This window comes from Pseudorca crassidens, chromosome 7 (genome assembly GCF_039906515.1).
Source record: "Pseudorca crassidens isolate mPseCra1 chromosome 7, mPseCra1.hap1, whole genome shotgun sequence".
In the NCBI taxonomy this organism is placed as follows: domain Eukaryota; kingdom Metazoa; phylum Chordata; class Mammalia; order Artiodactyla; family Delphinidae; genus Pseudorca; species Pseudorca crassidens.
In genome coordinates this window covers 66,770,361-66,790,172 of record NC_090302.1, presented here as the reverse complement: position 1 = coordinate 66,790,172, position 19,812 = coordinate 66,770,361, and the positions used below count along the sequence as shown (strand labels likewise).

General features: G+C 41.8%; 1 protein-coding gene across 2 annotated transcripts in view; it reads right to left on the bottom strand.

Moving 5' to 3' along the window:
• The window catches only part of SH3GL2 (SH3 domain containing GRB2 like 2, endophilin A1), a 199,834-nt gene that overhangs the window by 45,629 nt on the left and 134,393 nt on the right, over positions 1–19,812 (bottom strand). For both annotated transcript variants that reach the window (XM_067744471.1, XM_067744469.1), the window contains exons 2-3: positions 17,633–17,701; positions 7,055–7,127 (exon numbers count right to left, since the gene is read on the bottom strand). In XM_067744471.1, the coding sequence (XP_067600572.1) occupies positions 7,055–7,127; positions 17,633–17,701 (142 nt within the window). The remainder of the gene's footprint in view (positions 1–7,054; positions 7,128–17,632; positions 17,702–19,812) is intronic.

Below are 19,812 nucleotides of genomic sequence, written 5' to 3'. Positions count from 1 at the left end.
TTTTATGGCTGTTAGTATCTGCCTTATGTATTAAGGTGCTCCTATGCTGGGTGCATAAATATTTACAATTGTTATATCTTCTTCTTGGATTGATCCCTTGATCATTATGTAGTGTCCTTCTTTGTCTCTAGTAATAGTCTTTGTTTTAAAGTCTGTTTTGTCTGATATTAGAATTGTTACTCCAGCTTTCTTTTGATTTCCATTTGCATGGAATATCTTTTTCCATCCCCCTCCCTTTCAGTCTGTATGTGTCCCTAGGTCTGAAGTGGGTCTCTTATAGACAGCATTTATACGGATCTTGTTTTTGTATCCATTCAGCCAGTCTATGTCTTTTGGTGGGAGCATTTAATCCATTTACATTTAAGGTAATTATCGATATGTATGTTCCTATTACCATTTTCTTAATTGTTTTGGGATTATTATTGTAGGTCTTTTCCTTCTCTTGTGTTTCCTGCCTAGATAAGTTCCTTTAGCATTTGTTGTAAAGCTGGTTTGGTGGTTCTGAATTCTCCTAGCCTTTGCTTGTCTGTAAAGCTTTTAATGTCTCCATCAAATCTGAATGAGATCCTTGCTGGGTAGAGTAATCTTGGTTGTAGGTTTTTCTCCTTCATCACTCTAAATATGTCCTGCCACCCCCTTCTGGCTTGCAGAGTTTGTGCTGAAAGATCAGCTGTTAACCTTATGGGGATTTCCTTATGTGTTACTTGCTGTTTTTCCCTTGCTGCTTTTAGTATTTGTTCTTTGTATTTGATTTTTGATAGTTCGATTAATATGTGTCTTGCGTGTTTGTCCTTGGATTTATCCTGTATGGGACTCTCTGTGCTTCCTGGACATGATTATCTATTTCCTTTCCCATATTAGGGAAGTTTTCAACTATAATCTCTTCAAATATTTTCTCAGTCCCTTTCTTATTCTCTTCTTCTTCTGGGACCCCTATAATTCGAATGTTGGTGTGTTTAATGTTGTCCCAGAGGTCTCTTACGCTGTCTTCATTTCTTTTCATTCTTTTTTCGTTATTCTGTTCTGCAGCAGTGAACTCCCCCATTCTCTCTTCCAGGTCACTTATCCGTTCTTCTGCCTCAGTTATTCTGCTATTGGTTCCTTCTAGTGTAGTTTTCATTTCAGTTATTGTATTGTTCATCTCTGTTTGTTTTTTCTTTAATTCTTCTAGGTCTTTGTTAAACATTTATTGCATCTTCTCGATCTTTGCCTCCATTCTTTTTCCGAGGTTGTGGATCATCTTCACTATCATTATTCTGAATTCTCTTTCTGGAAGGTTGCCCATCTCCTCTTCACTTAGTTGTTTTTCTGGGGTTTTATCTTGTTCCTTCATGTGGTACATAGCCCTCTGCCTTTTCACCTTGTCTATCTTTCTGTGAATGTGGTTTTTGTTCCACAGGCTGCAGGATTGTAGCTCTTCTTGCTTCTTCTCTACCTTTCTTTTTTATTTTCATTAATATAGCTACTAGAAAATTCAAAATCACACATGTGCCTTGCATCTTATTTCTATTGGACATTGCTGATTTATTTGCTGATTTATTTTCCCCCCACAAGCATCAGAATACTCATATAAGAAGACTGATTTGGGGTTTCCCTGGTGGCACAGTGGTTAAGAATCTGCCTGCCAATGCAGGGGACACGGGTTTGAGCCCTGGTCTGGGAAGATCCCACATGCCACAGAGCAACTAAGCCCGTGCACCACAACTACTGAGTCCACGCCCTAGAGCCAGTGAGCCACAACTACTGAGCCCATGTGCCACAACTACTGAAGTCCGTGTGCCATGAGCCCATGCTCCACAACAAGAGAAGCCACTGCAATGAGAAGCCCGCGCACCGCAACGTGAAGAGTAGTCCCTGCTCGTTGCAACCAGAGAAAGCCTGCACACAGCAAGGAAGACCCAATGCAGCCAAAAATAAATAAATAAAATTTAAAAATTCATTAAAAAAAAAGAAAACTGATTTATATCTTCTCTGATGATCTTTGCTCTTAGATACCATGAGAATAGGGGCTCATAATCAGTAGAAGTACACAGGACTTCTCACATTCAAATTGTTTCTTATCTAAGCAGCTTGGAAATCTGTACTGGTTTATGTTGTTCCTGTCAGAATCATTTCACAGTCCAAGCTGAAAGACTTTATACAGCTCTCTGTTCTATGTCCTCGAAAGCCCTGCCTTTGCAGGCCACACCTGCAGGCCTGTGACCTCACTCACCCCTCCTCACTTCATCAGTTAGCTGGAATTTCCAGAAGGAATTAGCCATGAAGGCCTCTGTACAGCTCTCCTCAGAGTACACATACTTTATGCTGTTAGACTGTGAGGTCCCAAGGGGCAGGGGCCCAATCTTGGTTCTGTATCTACCCCCACTATATATAGAATTGCATAGGTCCTTGTATAAAAGTACCCTTGTATGAAAGTACCCTTTGCACCTAAATGCATTTGATAAATGTTGGTTACATGGGTAGAGCTGATGGGTTAGGGGAAAGGAAGAGTTTCTCCTTCTCTCCTTTACATTATAGCAGTTTTATCACATTAGCCACTGAGTATCAACTGTGCTCCATAATCCACTTTTTCAAATATCCAAATGTCACTGGGCTGCCTGGAACTGAGCTGGGGCCTGGGGGCATATGGGGGGATGGTGGGGAATAAGACAGGCAGAGCCCTGTCCTTACAGGGGAGGACAAACCGAAGCACACACACCATGCAATTACAGTAAGTGTGGCATGTGCCACCAGGGAAAAGCAGCTGGGATCATGAGAGGGTAATTTTTATTTTTATTTTTATTTATTTTTTTGTGGTACGCAGGCCTCTCACTGCTGTGGCCTCTCCCGTTGTGGAGCACAGGCTCCAGATGCGCAGGTTCAGCGGCCATGGCTCACGGGCCCAGCCGCTCCGCGGACCCGTGTCCTCTGCATCGGCAGGCGGACTCTCAACCACTGCGCCACCAGGGAAGTCCATGAGAGGGTCATTGACGGTGGAACCTAATGCAGTCAGGGCTTCAGGAAGGCTTCTTTCTAAATGACCTTGATGCTGGACCTGAGGAGATTGTTTGTCTGGCAAGGTAGAGAGGAAAGGGCAGGCTGACCATGTAGGGAGGGCCCTTTGAGCCTTGTTAAAAATGGTAAAACTTAATCCTAAAAGCAGTGAAAATCCATTGAAGGGTTTTGTGCAAGATGATGACATGATCAGGTCCGCCTTTTAAAATATCACTCCGGAGGTGGGCAAGAGCAGATGGGGGTGCCTACACAGAGCACAGCTACAGATTCAAGAAAAGTAATCCAACTCTCTTTGGTCATCATTTCAATAGGAATTGAGTTTCAAGACTATACAGATGTGTATGCTCCATAACCACAAGATGTGAAAGCCAGAATGCATCCTAGAGTATGAATCAAATACAAGATACTCTCAAAGTACCCTCAAAGCATTCATTTCCACAGATCCTACTGGCCTGTCCAGGTAAATTTGTTACTTTGCATAAGCCTCTATACTGACCCTGGCCAGATCTTGCTTACTCAGGACCAGAAACCAGTGATCCATATTGGTTGACCCAGTTTCTGGGGTCACAGAGAGGCTGAGTGGTCAAAGCATTTATCAAACAGCATGAGTTTGGGAATATTCTGCTCTTCTGTGCCCAAGGACTGGGAGCCTCTGGGTGTTGGCTAGAATCTTGTGTCCCCTTCTCAAGGACACTTGCATTCTGAACAAGGGTACTGGATCAGTCACCTTTCAGGAGCTCTAGCCAGTGTCTGCTCTCAGGGCAAGAAATTCATGGAGGAACTAAGTCATATCTATTATAAGCCAATTAAACACAAATTATCTAAATTCTGAAGAATGAGCATATGAAATTTTGTTTTACTCTGGACTCTTGTAGATGACACTTATTTGTATAAATATGTGCCCTGCCCACATATAACTGCTTTTCTGAAACCAACTTGTGATCGCCTGGTGACGGCCTTAATGGTTCTCCGTGGTGGCAGATGTTCATTCAATTTTTAAATAGCCAGAAAACCAATATGTTGGTAGCTAATAAGCACATTCAGGATTCTGTTAAAAATACGTCATTTCTAAAACTTCAAATCTCCCCCAATTACCTCCTCCTGCTATCTTTTTTATTAAAATAAAAATAAGGCTCAACTCCACAATTTGTTCCCTTTCTGGATTTCTGTCATATCCACTCTGAAAGTAAAGTACCCTTTGCACCTAAACGAAGAACCCATTCTTCTCAGAAGCAGGACTGTGCAATGGAAAGTTCCTGGGCTCGGGGGCATCAGACCTGGGTTCCAATCCTGGTTTCGTCCCTTCCTAGGTGTGTAACTTTGGGAAAGTTTCTTAAATTCTCTGGCCCTTGTTTTTTCCCGAGGAAAATTAGGCTAGCCTACTATATCAGCTTTCTAGGTCTGCCATAATAAATTGCCACAGATTGTGTGGCTTAGAACAACAGAAATTTACTCTCTCACAGTTCAAGACGCTTGAAATCAAGGTGTCAGTAGGGCTGGTTCTTTCTGAGGCTCTCTGGGAGAATCCTTCCTCGCCTCTTCCAGCTCTGGTGGCTCCCGGCATTCCTTGGTTTGTGGCAGCATCACTCTAATCTTGGCCTCTGTCTTCAGGTGGCCTTCTGCCCTGTGTCTCTCTGTGTTTTCTCTTCTTCTTATAAGGACACCAGTTGTTGGATTTAGGGCCCACTCTAACTCCAGAATGAGTTCATCTCAAGATCATTAACGGATTACATCTCAAAAGATGTTATTTCCAAATAAAGTTACATTCGGAGGTTCTGGGTAGCCCTGGATTTTGAGGGACATCCTACTCAACACAGCATACCTCCATACACCTGAATTACTCAGGAACACAGATGGGTCCCCACCAAAGATCTGTGTTCATGGATTTTTAGTTTCTTTGCTATACTATGAATTTTTCAACTGCGTTTTCTTTTTATAATCAGGAAAAAAACAGCTACTTTTAGAGAGAAGACAGTGTATATAACTAGCGACATAATGAAAATGCATTAGTGCTCAGTAAATACTATATTTTCCCTCTCCTTCCATACACTTAATATTAGTCCTACAACATGGAAGCAATCTAAGTGTCCATCGACAGGTGAATGGATACAAAAGATGTGGCACATACGTACAATGGAATATTAATCAGCCATAAAAAGAAACGAAATTGAGTTATTTGTAGTGAGGTGGATGGACCTAGAGTCTTTCATACAGAGTGAAGTAAGTCAGAAAGAGAAAAACAAATACTGCATGATAACACATATATATATGGAATCTAAAAAAAAAAAAATGGTTCTGATGAACCTAAGGGCAGGACAGGAATAAAGACACAGACATAGAGAATGGACTTGAGGACACAAGGAGGGGGAAGGGTAAGCTGTGACAACGTGAGAGAGTGGCATGGACATATATACACTACCAAATGTAAAACAGACAGCTAGTGGGAAGCAGCTGCGTAGCACAGGGAGTTTGTGACCACCTAGAGGGGTGGGATAGGGAGGGTGGGAGGGAGACGCAAGAGGGAAGAGATATGGGGATATATGTATTTGTATAGCTGATTCACTTTGTTATACAGCAGAAACTAACACAACATTGTAAAGAAATTATACTCCAATAAAGATGTTAAAAAATATATATTAGCCCTACAACAGCAGGGCTAAGTAATCCTAGCACCATCCATGCGTAAATCCCAGGAAATGAGGGAGCACTTCAAGATTCTACTCAAAGACAAAGACAAAAACATCCTTCCCTAAACAATGACTTCTTACCGTGAGACTTGGGGTGAGCAGTTCTCTTTTCAAAACTGACCTATCACAGTTGTTTAAATACTTAGGAACAGGTGAAGATCTCTTAGATAAGAGATCCTTGAATCTCTGTGGAATACAGAGGTCATGAAGAAGGCTGCAAGCAAAAATTGGAAACTTCATTTTTGCTATTCGTTGCCTAATTTGCCAACAATTTGGTCTACTATCAGTTAAAGGCCTGGTTCCTATGGCTTATCACTTACTTCAATATTTTCCTTCCTCACATAATCCCATCTCTGATGCAGTTTTTAAAAAAACTGAGAATGTTATTCCCCCAGTTTGGGCTGAGCGAAAGCTGCAACCAGCAGCAGCAGAAGGCAGTAGGGAGCTGGTCAGCACTGACTGCTTGTCTGCCTCCTCTTATCCCACGTATTTCCTTTTCTTATCTCTCACCCATTAACGCTCAGATTCCAAACACAGTGGGGCTGACACAGTGCCTGAACCATCTCCCCTAGGACCACCAAAGACACAGGAATCTCAACCTGAAACTCCCAAAGAAACTGGTCTCAAGATACGCAGTTTTCCCAATATTCATACGTTTTACTTAAATATATTCAAACTTGCTTCAAGTTTCTATACTCTGCAGTTAGGAACTGCTACTCAGGAAGAGTGCTGAGGAGGTCTAGAGTATCAGCTGCTTTGCTGTTACACCTTGTGCTCTTTGAGATCACCTCACTTCTGCCTGATTCTTTTTTCAAGGTACAGCTCCATTATCTCTATTATAACTCCCTTCTCTTAAGAGTGTAACAGGTTAGCAAGAAAAGTGCTGATCTGTGATGTGCTTGGAGAAAAATCAGAACAAAGAACAACCCTCCAAAGACTTCAGAGATGCGTATGGACAGAAACCCTCTGTATTTCACAAAAACCATTCAACTTCCTACTTTTTCATACCTTTGGTGAATTACTATGCTTTATCTGAAAATTCTCCCAATTTACTTTCTTACAATCCCTTTCAAATGAGTGTTCAGTTCATAACAGCTTGCAGCTACCCTGACTTCATGTGCCACCCACGCTGTCCACACAGTGCTGTTTGTTAATTACACTACAGTCAGATAAAATATCACAGAAGCCTCCAGTTACTTCAGTGTGAACCTAAAAAGTCCTCCCTTCCCGGTCGAAATGCTCCACCTGAAGCCACTGAACTTCCAGAAGGGAGGACAGAGCAAGCAGAAGCACACCAAACCTAGCCTGTCTACCAAAGAGAAACGAAAAGTTACCTGGAGGGATACCCCTGCAAGTATAAAACGAGCCCTTACCTGGATTGGGTTGAAGGTACTCAATTGTTTTAGTCATTATTTCCATCACAGCCCTGCTGGTGACATCCACTTTCTGAAATGAGAAAATAAATATTCTAAATGATGCAAATTATTAGCTTTAGAAACGTAGTTTTTGCTTGAGCATATATACAACCACTGGTGGTACAACCGAGCACGAAATCCTGCGGTGGAAGGTGAGGGGCTCACAGAGCTGCCAGAATTACCACTGGCTTTGCATTCAGCTGTGTTCCATCAAGACTTGGAAAGCCCATTTACCCAGAAAGGAACCTACTAATTTCCTAAAATGTGTTTCAAAATATACTTCCTTATCTCCTGGTAAAATAATGTGGATATAGCTTCCTCTCACTGGAAGTTGCCTGATGTGGTCTCTGAGAATGGTTCACTCTTCACTTGACACAGAAAACCCCACAAAATCTTGCAAATCAAGAGGTTCAAATCTTCACGTTCACTTTAAGAACACCCATGAAGCTGGCCAGGCCATAGAGGGTATGCATATCCAAAAAGCCACCAAGTCTCTGAACGATGTCACTTTACAGAAGCAACGCATGCTATTCCATCATTACAGTGTTGGAGTTGGCTGGCGTATCCATCCAGGTCAAAGAGTGGGGCTGGACAGAGGGTCCATGACCCAAAAAAGAGTGAATTTTTTGCCGCACATGCTTAAAAATGTGGAGAGTAAAGTTACACTTAAGGGTTTTGATGTAGCGTCTCTGGCATCGAGCACATCCAGGGGAACAGAATCCGAGATGGGCCCTGGACTTACAGAGCTCATGGACAGGTTAACCCCTACCTGAGCCCTCTCTGCCACACTAAGATGATCCCTATTGAAAAAGAGCAAATTGTACCTAAACCTGAAGAGGAGGTTGCACAGAAGAAGATGTCCCAAAAGAAACTGAAGAAACAAAAATACATGACCCAGGAATAAATTCAGCATAAAATAAACATAAATTTTTTAAAAATGTGGAGCTATGAAACATATTTTGCCCCAGAGGCATTTACTGGATGTCTACACAGGGCCAGGCATGGTGGCATGTTTCACTGTTCTAAAGAAAGAAACATGCCACATCGACTCTGTTTGTTCAAGTAAGAGAGGGAAAGTTTTTATTTAACTTCTGAGAACATCCCGAGTACATAAAAATCTTGAGCAAACACTTCTAATCAGTTCTTGAACTTTTGGTTAACTCTAAATTAAAATCATGGTCCTAGAGTCTATCCTTGCAAAATTCTGAATGGTCAGTATTTGCACTCAGCAGGTCACCATGTCCTCTCTCTGTTGCACCCTTTTTACCACATGAAGAGGCCGTGCAATGAGGTCCTCTCTACATTCCCCCATGAAATCCTTTCCTTATCAACACGTGTGGTCCATTCATTCACTCTGCAGGGTAAATGACTACTGAAAATTAGTGCATCCTCCTATCCAAGATGTGTACATGGAATACGTAAGTATGAATGAAGGGAATTAATTTTTGATGGTGGAATATCAGATCTCAATTAAGTTCAAGGAGACTTCGTTGTTTTCTTTAGAGTTCAAGGGCTCCTCCCTCAATTCCAATTTTTCTGTAACCTACTGCACCTACATACAAAATCAACCTTTTATGGATGGGGCAAGCCTCCTTCTCTTCCTTTTTTTTATTAATTTTTATTGGAATATGGTTGCTTTACAATGTCGTGTTAGCCTCTACTGCACAACAAAAGAATCAGCCATACACATATAGGTATCCTCTCCCTTTTGGACTTGCCTCCCACTTAGGTTACCACAGTGCATTAGGTAGAGTTCCCTGTGCTATTCAGTATGTGCCCATCAGTTGTCTATTTTATACATAGTATCAGTACTATATATGTGTCAATCCCAGTTCCCAGTTCCTCCCACCCCACCCCTTTCCCCCTTGGTATCCATATATTTGTTTTCTACGTCTGTGTAAGCCTTCTTCTCTTTCATAATCAGAAACCAAACCATAACCAGAAGATTTTATCTTTCAGCTTTGTTTTTCAATACTTAATCAGTTCCCCTTCCATGGCAGTCAGATTACTGTGTGTGTAAGGAGCTTGCTACTCCTGTGATTAATAGAGGAAACATTTTTTCTTATGAGGTCATCATGGTATAAAATTACCTTAAAAAGCATTCCTATTTATAAGAGATGCCTGCCCACATGTGAACCCTGTACCACATTCTTTTGGTTAACTTCAGTTTTCAATACATCTTAGATTTGAGTATGTGGCTAAGTAGTATTTAGTTCTGCAATGAATAGTGGTCCCCCAGAGTTTTACAGTGCAGAACTTGTGTGGCCATACACGGAGGTCCTGGAAGCATTACCAACACGCCAACCAACCACTATGCACTCAATGTAAATGAAGTCAGAGGGTATGTGCAGAAAAAAACAGGCTGAAAGTCCAGGTTACATGTGTGATAGGACAAAAACACAGATCTTCTGCTGACTATATGACAGGGCTTAAAGCATTCAATGTCAAATGTGTCCAAATGTCCTATGTGGCTATGACTGGAAGCAAAGTAGTTCCAAAGGTCAAAGTCTCTAAGGGAGAGTGCCAGAGGGACTGCATTGGCCAGTGACCACTTGGTATTCTGAGCTCATCTGATGTGAGGAAGCGGACCAATTTCTAACTTTCCCCCATCTCTACCCTCAGTAATAATCATGATCACCATCATCATAAACTGCTTCACATTTGTCAGAAATTGTTCCAAGGGCTTTAAATATCTTTACATACTAAATCCTCAGAAGCCTTATGAAACAGATACAGAGAGGTTAAGAAACTTGCTCAATTCCGGCTCCAGCATATGTGTTGTTAACTACCACCCGATACTTCTTGAAAGCACGAAAAGGCAACAGGGACATCTCCTGACCTGAAGAGAGACACCAAGTCAGAGCTGCAAAGCTCTCTGTACCATCTCCTAGATGGAGCTGGAGACCTGGCAGAGGCCAACCACACAGGACCAGGAGGAAAGCACCTTCCAGCTCACCTTCTGGTTTTGTTCTGAAAGTCCTGAAAGTCTACAGAAACTCATTCACGAGAACTATTCTACCCTGGGCCTCTGCAAAAGGGAGGCTGTCCCAGGCTAAGTTGTTTGACCACATGCCCTCAGTTACACTGGCTTCTCTACAGAGGCTGGGTGCTAGTAGAGTATATCTGGAGTGGTCCATGGGCAAGTCAGCAAGGAAAGCATGAAAAGTGGTTCTCATTTGCGAAATGAAACCCCCTTTCCCTTCTGGGTTCTGTAAATAGACCGCCCAAGTACTCAGGCTCTATACATAGAAGCTATCAGCTTGGCAAAAGCCAGTGGTCTTGGGGGAGGCACAGAGACGCTGGAGACAACAATATTAGAGCATTGCATTTGGTCCCCAAAGTGAGATTCAACCTTAGAAGAAGAATGAGAATAAAAACTACTCAGTGTCCCCCATGGTTTGGCCAAAGTCTCCCAGGGAAGAGCCCATACAACCCCAGATCTTGTGCCCACTGAGGCAGATTCCTTCAACACTTTCAGGTACCTGATCTAGATATCAATCTAGAGAAATTTCTAGCTAAACCCTTTTGATCAGAGCATAAAATAACCTTCACTTGCAATCCACCTCTGAAAACAACTTTATCCAATATAATAATTTGCGGAATGCATTTCAGGACATACACCAAACAGGCAAGAGCTACTAGCAAATTCATTTACTAGGATCTTACTCCTGATTTTACACTTGACAGACTTAATAAACATAACAGAACAAGGCCAGTAGAGCATCCAGTCCAAAGCCTTGATTTTTTAAATATGCCAGTCTGAACCTGGAGAAGGGAAATGAATTCTCTGAGGCCACACAACCCAAGCAGCTATCATGGGAAGAAATATAGTTCCAAAGGTCATGGATCAGACACGGTTTCCAAGGAAGAATGCTGGAGGAACCGGATCGCCCGATGACATCAGCCAGTAGGAGGCTGACCAACGTCCAACTTCTCTCCATCTCTGTCCTCTTTTTGTCCAGAACTCTTTTTGCTAAACAAAACTATACTGTGTCAGCCATGGACAAGGTGAGGCCATCACCCGGTGAGAACCTTAAACGCTCCTTGTCAGGCTCTTGCTAGGAACACTATTTATACACCACAACTGTCAATGTCCAACCATAAACCCTCTTATTAACAGGCCTAGTATAACTACCATGAACTAAGAAGATTTCCACTTAAATAATTTATTATAACTGGCAAGAGCTTACTCCCGTTTGAGAACAGCACAGCTTAATTCTGAACTTATGACATTGTACCTAATGATTTCCTTAATGCCCAAATTTTCCTACTGCTTGAAAACAAGTTTTGATGTGTCCCAAACGGCAACTTCCATTTTTGTGAGCACCTGAGCCTCTGTTTCTTCAACCACCCTTGTCTGGATTGGGGCACGGAGTCATTAGGGAAGGCTGTTTAGTGGAGGTGAAGCTAACTATATAAGATACAGGCATGTTTGCAGGAAATAAAAACTTATCTGTACGAAATAAGTTCTGGGTTTTTTTCCTCAAAGTAAAAGAATACGCACATATTCCTCTGGTCTTTTTACTTCAATTTTCTCATTAGCAAGATTTTAGCAACTCAATACATTAGCAGGTTCTTCCTCCACTATCCAGTCTTGTAATTTACAACTATGAGTAGGGAGAGAAACGGCTCTCTCAACCCGCTTTACTCACTATAACATTTCCCTTCCTCATGCTAAGTCAAGGGTTGGCAAACCATGGCCGGTGGGCCAAATCTGGGCCACTGCCTGTTGTTAGATTTTTTCCTTTTTTAAAAAAAATATTTATTTATTTTTGGCTGCGCTGGGTCTTCGTTGCTGCGCAGGTTTTCTCTAGTTGCCGCGAGCGGGGCTACTCTTTGTGGCAGTGGCTTCTCTTGTTGTGCAGCACGGGCTCTAGGTGCAAGGCTTCAGTAGTTGCAGCACCTGGGCTCAATAGTTGTGGCTCACGGGCTCTAGAGCACAGGCTCAGTAGTTGTGGCGCACGGGCTTAGTTGCTGCGCCACATGTGGGATCTTCCTGGACCAGGGCTCGAACCCGTGTCCCCTGCATTGGCAGGCGGATTCTTAACCACTGTGCCACCAGGGAAGCCCCCGTTGTTAGATTTTTAAATAGCTGGAACAATTCAAAAGAAGAAAACTACTTTGTTGCACATAATAACTATACAAAATGCAAATTTCAGTGTCCTTGGGTAAATTCTATTGGAACACAGCCATGCTCCTTCATTCAAATACCACTGATGCTTGCTTTTGCTCTTCAATAGCAGAGGTGAGGAGCTGCAACACAGACCACAGACGCCCTCTGGCCCACAAAGCCTAATATATTTACAGAAAAAGTTTGCTGCTCCCTGTGCTAAGGTTCTACTTTCATAAAGGCACGCCACGCTGAATCTACGGATGCCCGTCATTTCACCAGCTGTCTCGGTCTTTAGAGACAAGATACAAGAGAACTGAAAGGCACCAGATTGACTAGAATGGGGCTATTGTTTTGAGGCATCTGAACATTACCCTTCCCCACTGGAAAAGGAGCAGTCACTGTTTCCTGAACACAGGAGGCAGCACAGGTGAAAAACACAGCATTCTTTGTGGACTAACAAAAGGACTGAAAGATATGACTTCACAACATCAGACACTGCATTATACCTGATGCTGTCACAGGTACACAGTAGCAGAGTTTAAGAAAAATAAAACGGACATCTTAAAATGGAGCACAGTTTGTGGGTTTAGTGATCAATACTAAACAGATGAATTAAGCACCCACTTAAATATAGGCTAACTTACAGTGGTTACGCAAAAGAGATGTTAAAATGTCATATGAAACACGAAAATCTTTCAAATTCTTAATTTTTCTGTCACTGAAATTAAGAAAATGTACCTATTAAGAATGAATGCACACCCACTTAAAGGACAGGAGCTAAAGGAGAACACCTAACTAAACAAATCACAGAGACACGATGAAAACAGTATCCTGGGAAAGTCTGTCTGGCAGTGAGATACAGGCTGGTCCAATAAGGGGATGTTTTAATAGTCCCCTACTGATATGGAAGAATTAATGTACCTGTACCCAGACTGCTCTGCTTTACAGCAGTTACCTTATGTATTTGGAAAGCCTGATTAATGAACTGTGTGTTGAAAACAAAAATAAACAACACATTAGGCTGAGACTGCCCCAATGTATTTTTTTGGTTAATCTTCTTAGGCATTTACCTTCAATGACATTGGCTTGGAAACATGTTGCAACCACGTAACTGAGAAGAAGCTAGTCTTCACTAAATTTCAGGATCAGCAGAAAAATGTCTTTAAAGCTCATCTTGTTTGGGGCTCCCACCCATCCTACAGTTCCACACCAGCAAGTGAGTGTCTCAGTACCGTATTCCACAGCTTCTCTTTTACCACCACACCCATGAAGAAGACATTCACGTATATGACAGGTGCTCACGGTGCACTCGGGGATATGTGAAACTCTGAGCATGCTGGCTGGGACTTTATTCCTTTCTCTCCCATTTGGGATAGATCACCAGAATCCAAGTGAGACTGACATTATGAAAAATGACATTAGTAACAGATTACTTGCCACAAAACTCGAAGGAGATGACAACTATTGTGCTTCACACAGAATGTGGGAACCGTGGGTTTACCCTCTCTTTAAACGTGGGCAGTGATGGGGAATTCAGTAATCCCCAAGGCTCTTTTTTATTTAAAAAGCTCCGACAACAGAAACTTCTTTCTTATGTTGAGTCTGAATCTATCTCCCCGTAGCTTCTACTCGTTGATTCTAGCCTACCACTTGGGCTTAAACAGAAGGATCTAGCTCCTCTCCACCCAATGACTAGTTAAGTATATGGAGATAATGACCATGGACATTCTCCTATAGCGCTTCCCCCACAGGCTGCTCTGCAAACAACACATTCCCTCACTCGTATAAGGAATGACAATCTTTCCATTCTTTCTCAACATCTGCTTGCCTTGAAACTTGAGGCTGCCCCTTCAGAAAAATTCCATTCTCATTAAAATGGTCTACAGCCATGCTTTCAACTTGAGGACTCCTGGTTTCAACAGCAGGGATTTCCCATGATACTTTTCAGGCTCCTAAAAGAGACACTGTACCCCTTGGCTTGGACTTCTTTCGACATCACTCATATACACAGAAACAAGAGAAAATTTCAGGATTTAGCTCAGGTGCCCTTTCTTCTAGGAAGCCTCCACTCGTCTACCCAACCTGAGTTAGGTCTTCCATGAAAATACTCCCCAAGGCATCAAGCACCGTTGTCCCATAAGACACTAATCTATGTGTCTATTTCTTCCATCAAAACTGGAAGCTCCTGTAGGCAGGAACTGTACCTTAATCATCTTTATATTCCTGGTGCCTAGCAGGATGCCTGCCACATGGACGCATTTACAGATATTCCATGTGAATTAATGAACATACCCACACACCACACACACACACACACACACACACACACACACACACACACACACACAATCACTGCAGCAACTGATGTAAATTTCGAAGAAACCAGGTCCCTCAAATTCTAGTGCTTCCTCTTGATAAAAAAATCTGCATCTTTTCAAAGAAAAAAAATGCACACAATGTCTGTACCGCGGTAAGAAATTTAGTCTGTGAGGAAGCTTGTAAGCAACAAATACCACTTAAAATGAACAAAGAAACAATTCCATGCAGGCACTTAGGAGGAGGACAGAAATGGTTACAGGCAGGGTTCCTGCAGCCACAACACAGCCGAAGGAGTCCACCCAGTCAGCTCCAGGACGAGAAGGCTACAAGGGCTAAGAGATGCACGTGGTAACTTTACTGTATCTCAGCAGGAGAGTGGATGCGGTGGCTGATTACGGAAACAACCTCTAGGAATACCCACTTCTCTCTCCCAGTAGTGCTGTGTGATGCAAACCTCTAATTTATCTCATTTTGTTGTCTCACTGCACCTCTGAGAACACAGTGAACAAAGGTCTCTCTGCTCTAAATGCTTGATGAACAGGAAATTGACCATGGAAAGGTGATTCTTCTGCAGGTTTGGGAACACTGAGCTAAAATGTTTTTGTGTGTAATAAACATATAAACAGAAGAGATTTGGAGTCTAAATCTAAAGCATGTGCTTTCCAACTACCACAGAAACCTCTACCTTTAATGTGAATTTAACATGAGTAGAGATAAGGCAAAAGATGTGTGGGATGAAGCGGAATAAACAATTTCCACACCTCACTAAAACCTAAATCTCTCAGTCTACTTAGTTATAAACCCAAATACAAGACCACAAGTGTGTTCTTCAACCAGCAAAACCTTATTACGGTAATATCTAGATTTTGAAATAAAAGCTTCAGAAACTCATTATTTTCTAGGAAACAGGAGAAATAAACCTTACCAACAGACTCAGAGCGACGTCTGTGGGTCTCTGCCTGAAGTGAAATGTTTGTAAGGTCCTCTTTTATTTCAATTACTTTGCAAGACCAGCATGGATTCAAAGGCTCAATTAGTTGTTCAGTTATAAACACTGTTCTCCAAATTTCTTATTCTTTTTAATCTCATTTAAGAAATAGAAAGTTAGTTTGTCTCAGTTTAGGCAGTCGGCTACCGAGCTTATTACCTCGTGTCCTGGCAGAGGCTGAAAGCAGGACTCAAATTCTGATTCCTTAGTCCTAAATTCCTAAACACCTGCCTAATCTGTCATTAGTGACAGGGCACTGGCCACGTGGAATATTATACACTCCCTCCAGGGTGGGGATGGGAGGGAGACGTCAAAGGATAAGGGGGACGAAGGAAGACTGGGTGTAGACAGAGATTGGTGCAAATAAACAGACCCACAGGGCTGCTCATAAAGAGGGGAGTGGTACTATGAGGACACTATGGCGAGCAGAGGAGTCGAAGCCAAGTCATTCTGACCAGGTGTGTCGGGTTCTGGAGACTCATTAAATCTCCTATCAGTGAGGCTCCCTATTCTATCGGTGAGGTCCATCTCAAGAACTTAGCCAGAAACACCAGCTAGGTAAACACTCAACAGTCTCATTTCACAAGACTCCTGTCTCTCAGCAACTCATCTTTTATTCAGGAACTCAAATGTGTCCAGTTCTCTCTCTCTCTCTCTCTTTTTTTTTTAATATTTATTTATTTATTTGGCTGCACTGGGTCTTCGTTGCAGCATGTGGGATCTTTAGTTGTAGATTGCAGCATCTTTTAGTTGCGGCATCGGGATCTTTAGCTGCGGCACATGGGATCTAGTTCCCTGACCACGGATTGAACCTGGGCCCCCTGCATTGGGAGCACGGAGTCTTAGCCACTGGACCACCACAGAAGTCCCTGTCCGGTTGTCTCTTGCTTGCTGTTTCCTTTATTAGAAACGCACTAGGCTCTGCTAACTCTTACTCATCCTTTATATCCTCACTTAAATATCAGGAAAGTCTTCCCTGACCACCCTATGTGGGTGAGTTTCCTCTGTTCTAAGCTTCTCTAGTGCCATGTTTCGTTACCCTTGCCACACTGGTCAGTATTTGTCCAATGTCTGTCTTCCCCACTAGATTATGAATTTAATGCAGTCAGAAATCTTATCTATCCTGTTCACTACTATGTCCTACATGCCTGTCTCAGAGGAGGTACAGAACAAAAATGTGTTGTATTCATCAATGAACTCTTCAGAAGAAAAACTGAAAAAGACGGGACAGAAAGTAAAAATGTGGTTTCTGGGTATCACAGGCTTTCGCCATCCTCTCTGTTCAAGTGCAGGGTTTGTATTCCCAGATCCTTTACTCATCCACAATTTAAAATCTAAAATAATTAATTGCACAATGCAATACCCACCCTCCATCATAAGCCTATGTATCTCTTTCTATGGACAGTCTCAAAGTGAAAGAAAAGTAAAAGAGAAAATACGGCATCTGTCACAAGAAAAATAAAAAGGCTTATTTTGTTCACCACCTCCGCTCTCACTTGTTGAGAACCTGCTATCTTTTAAGGAAGAATGTTAAATGATTTATATTATTTTTAATCCTTAATAAAAGTCTCTGAAGAACGCATTTGTATTCTCCTTTTACATTTATGAAAATAGAGAAGCTCAGAGCAATATGCTGACTTGTGCAACAGGCAGTAGAAGTGGAGCTCAGGCCAAGGTCAGACCGGCTCACCACTGTGTTCACTACACATGCTGCCTCTGGCTGGCACAGTCCCCTCAGGAAAGTTCTCGAAAGCTAGAAAGTGACTCAAACTCTCCCCAAAACATTTGATACATCATTCCCCACCTTATCCTCTTTTCGTCCCACCCCAGCACAATTCAAACACCAGCTCCGTGTTGCCCCTATTTGGAAAAGTAATGATAAAATCCATTATGACATTTCACCTTCATGGAGGCTTTGTTCTTAGGATAGTAAAAAAAAACCAGATACTTTACATTTTCTGTTTTAAAATATACACTAAAAGGAGAGTACTCTTAAGAATAACAAAATGTATTCTCAGGTACCAGTGGAGAACGGTTTCCCCTTTCCTTTCTCTCTTCTCCACTTAGTATGCTGGGCAATTTTATGTCAAGGGAACTCTGAGTGATGAAGACTCACCCGTTCCATCTCTTTGAAGTCATCATCTAGCTTGGTTCCTTCAGCTCCTCCAACTTTCTCACTCACTTTCTGTAGAAAATAACCCAAAAAAGGAATTATAAATAAAATTTCTTTTAAACATGTGTCACAAGTTTTAAGCACTTTGACAAACATCATCTAATACAATCTCATAACTATTCTCTGATGTAGGTGGGCCGTCCCATTTTCATAGGAGACAGCTTTGGCTCAGCGGATATGAACAACTTACCAAAATCCATGCATCTGGTAGGTACTGAAGCAAGAATTCAAACTTATATCTTCTGATTTCAACCCTAGTGCTGTTTCTATTATATAAATCATCACACAACTATCAAATCACTAACGTGTTCGTTTTGAAAGTTCCTAGGGAAAACAGCATCATACAATAATCATTTCCCTCTGATAATGGATCTAAAATGCTACCTAGGTGGAAAATTGCTACATCTTCAACCTATTCCTCAATGGGCTGTTGAACAGATAATCACAAGCATCTATCAAACTGGTATGAAAAATATCAGCCTAGCTGATCTTCAGATCTTATAAATCTCCCTGTAGCTGCCTACATCCTTATATACATAAGATAAACTATGTGGAAAGATGCTGAGGGTACTTCTTTGCTACCCAATCAATTCCCATTATCATACATTTTATTCTCATCAATTTACATATGCCAATGGTCATTTTCCACATGTAGAATTCATGTTCATTAAAAGATTAGATATTCTATTCTGTTTTGAAATAAAGACTCAAATTAAGTCTAATAAAAATTATGAAGGGATCACAAGGAAGATACTTTAATTTCATCAAAGACAGGAAATATTAAATGCTAATGACACCAGAATTTCATTCCTCTTAAAATAACTGTAAAGGTAGTTAGATGCTTTTTACTAAGATGTCACTGTGCTACATAAAGTTATCATACACAGATACTGAAGTAGAATTTTCCATTTCCTTTAATAGCCACTGTGTTGAGGGTCTTTGCAGAGGATCCCCACCATGGCCAGACCTGCAGCAACCTCAGTAACAACTTGGGTCATCCAAGTGAGCTTGGGTTACCTCCTTCTAAAAGGGTCCTGGGATACGTGCCTCCATCTTTCTGGCCGTGGGAGCTCTGATATCCCCTTATAGGGGGCTGAGGTATAGTCCTTACACGCTCTTTCTTTAACTCCTGCATTCTGCCATCAGGAAAACCTTTAGAAGAGATCACGCTTGGGAAAACCAAGAGTCTGAATTCTATCACCACTCTGGCCCAGATTTCACCTCAGCAGCACTAACAGGAGGAATATGCTATGATGGAAGGGCATGGAATGGACTGCCATGGTACACAGAGTTGTTATGAAAATAAATGGCATAGTAAATATAAAAACCGGTGCGTGAACCTACAAGACATGCAATATATCCTAGTTCTCTTCTCTTACCAGTAAACCGTATATCTGATTAAATACCCTGGTCTTTCCCATCCGTTTATTTAACTGTTGTTTCATACTTTGAGAAGAATCTAGCCATCTTCATTAACATAATACAATGTTAGGCAGATAAAGGTCAATGATTAAAAATGAAATGTTAGTAAAAACAATATTCACATCTTTAATTTGTATAACTGGTACTTTCACTTGTAATTTATCATCCAGTATGCATACCGTAAGAACTATGTAGAGCAGACATTATTCCTATGTTGCAGATGAGAAAACTGAGGCTTGAGTAAATTAAACTGCCTGTCCATGGTAGGGATCTTTAGCTAGGAAGAGGCGGAACCAGGACCTGGAAGGCAATTTTCCCAAGTAAACCCTAGGTGGCTTTGCATTTGCACCACAGCACTAAAGAGCTGTCCGTGGTGCTGGCCACTTCTGCCCGAAGTTCCTTTAGATTCAAAGGGCCAGATGGCCAGAGTTAGATTCACTGCTTTAACCTTCGGTCCTTGACATCAGCACTCTCACTTAACCTGTATCCTAGGTGATGATGGCTATCAACTATTTCAACAGTCTGCACAGATCCAGGTTTTGTGTAGCATCACTATCACCAAATCTAAAAAGCCTGTATCAACTGTGATCTGGCCCAGAAGTCAGCTTCTTTACCTACTCTCTTAAAGATGTTTACCAACCCAGAAATGGGGATGGGAAGGCCTTAGGATTCAGTTTAGAACCACCTAGTGGAATTCCAAG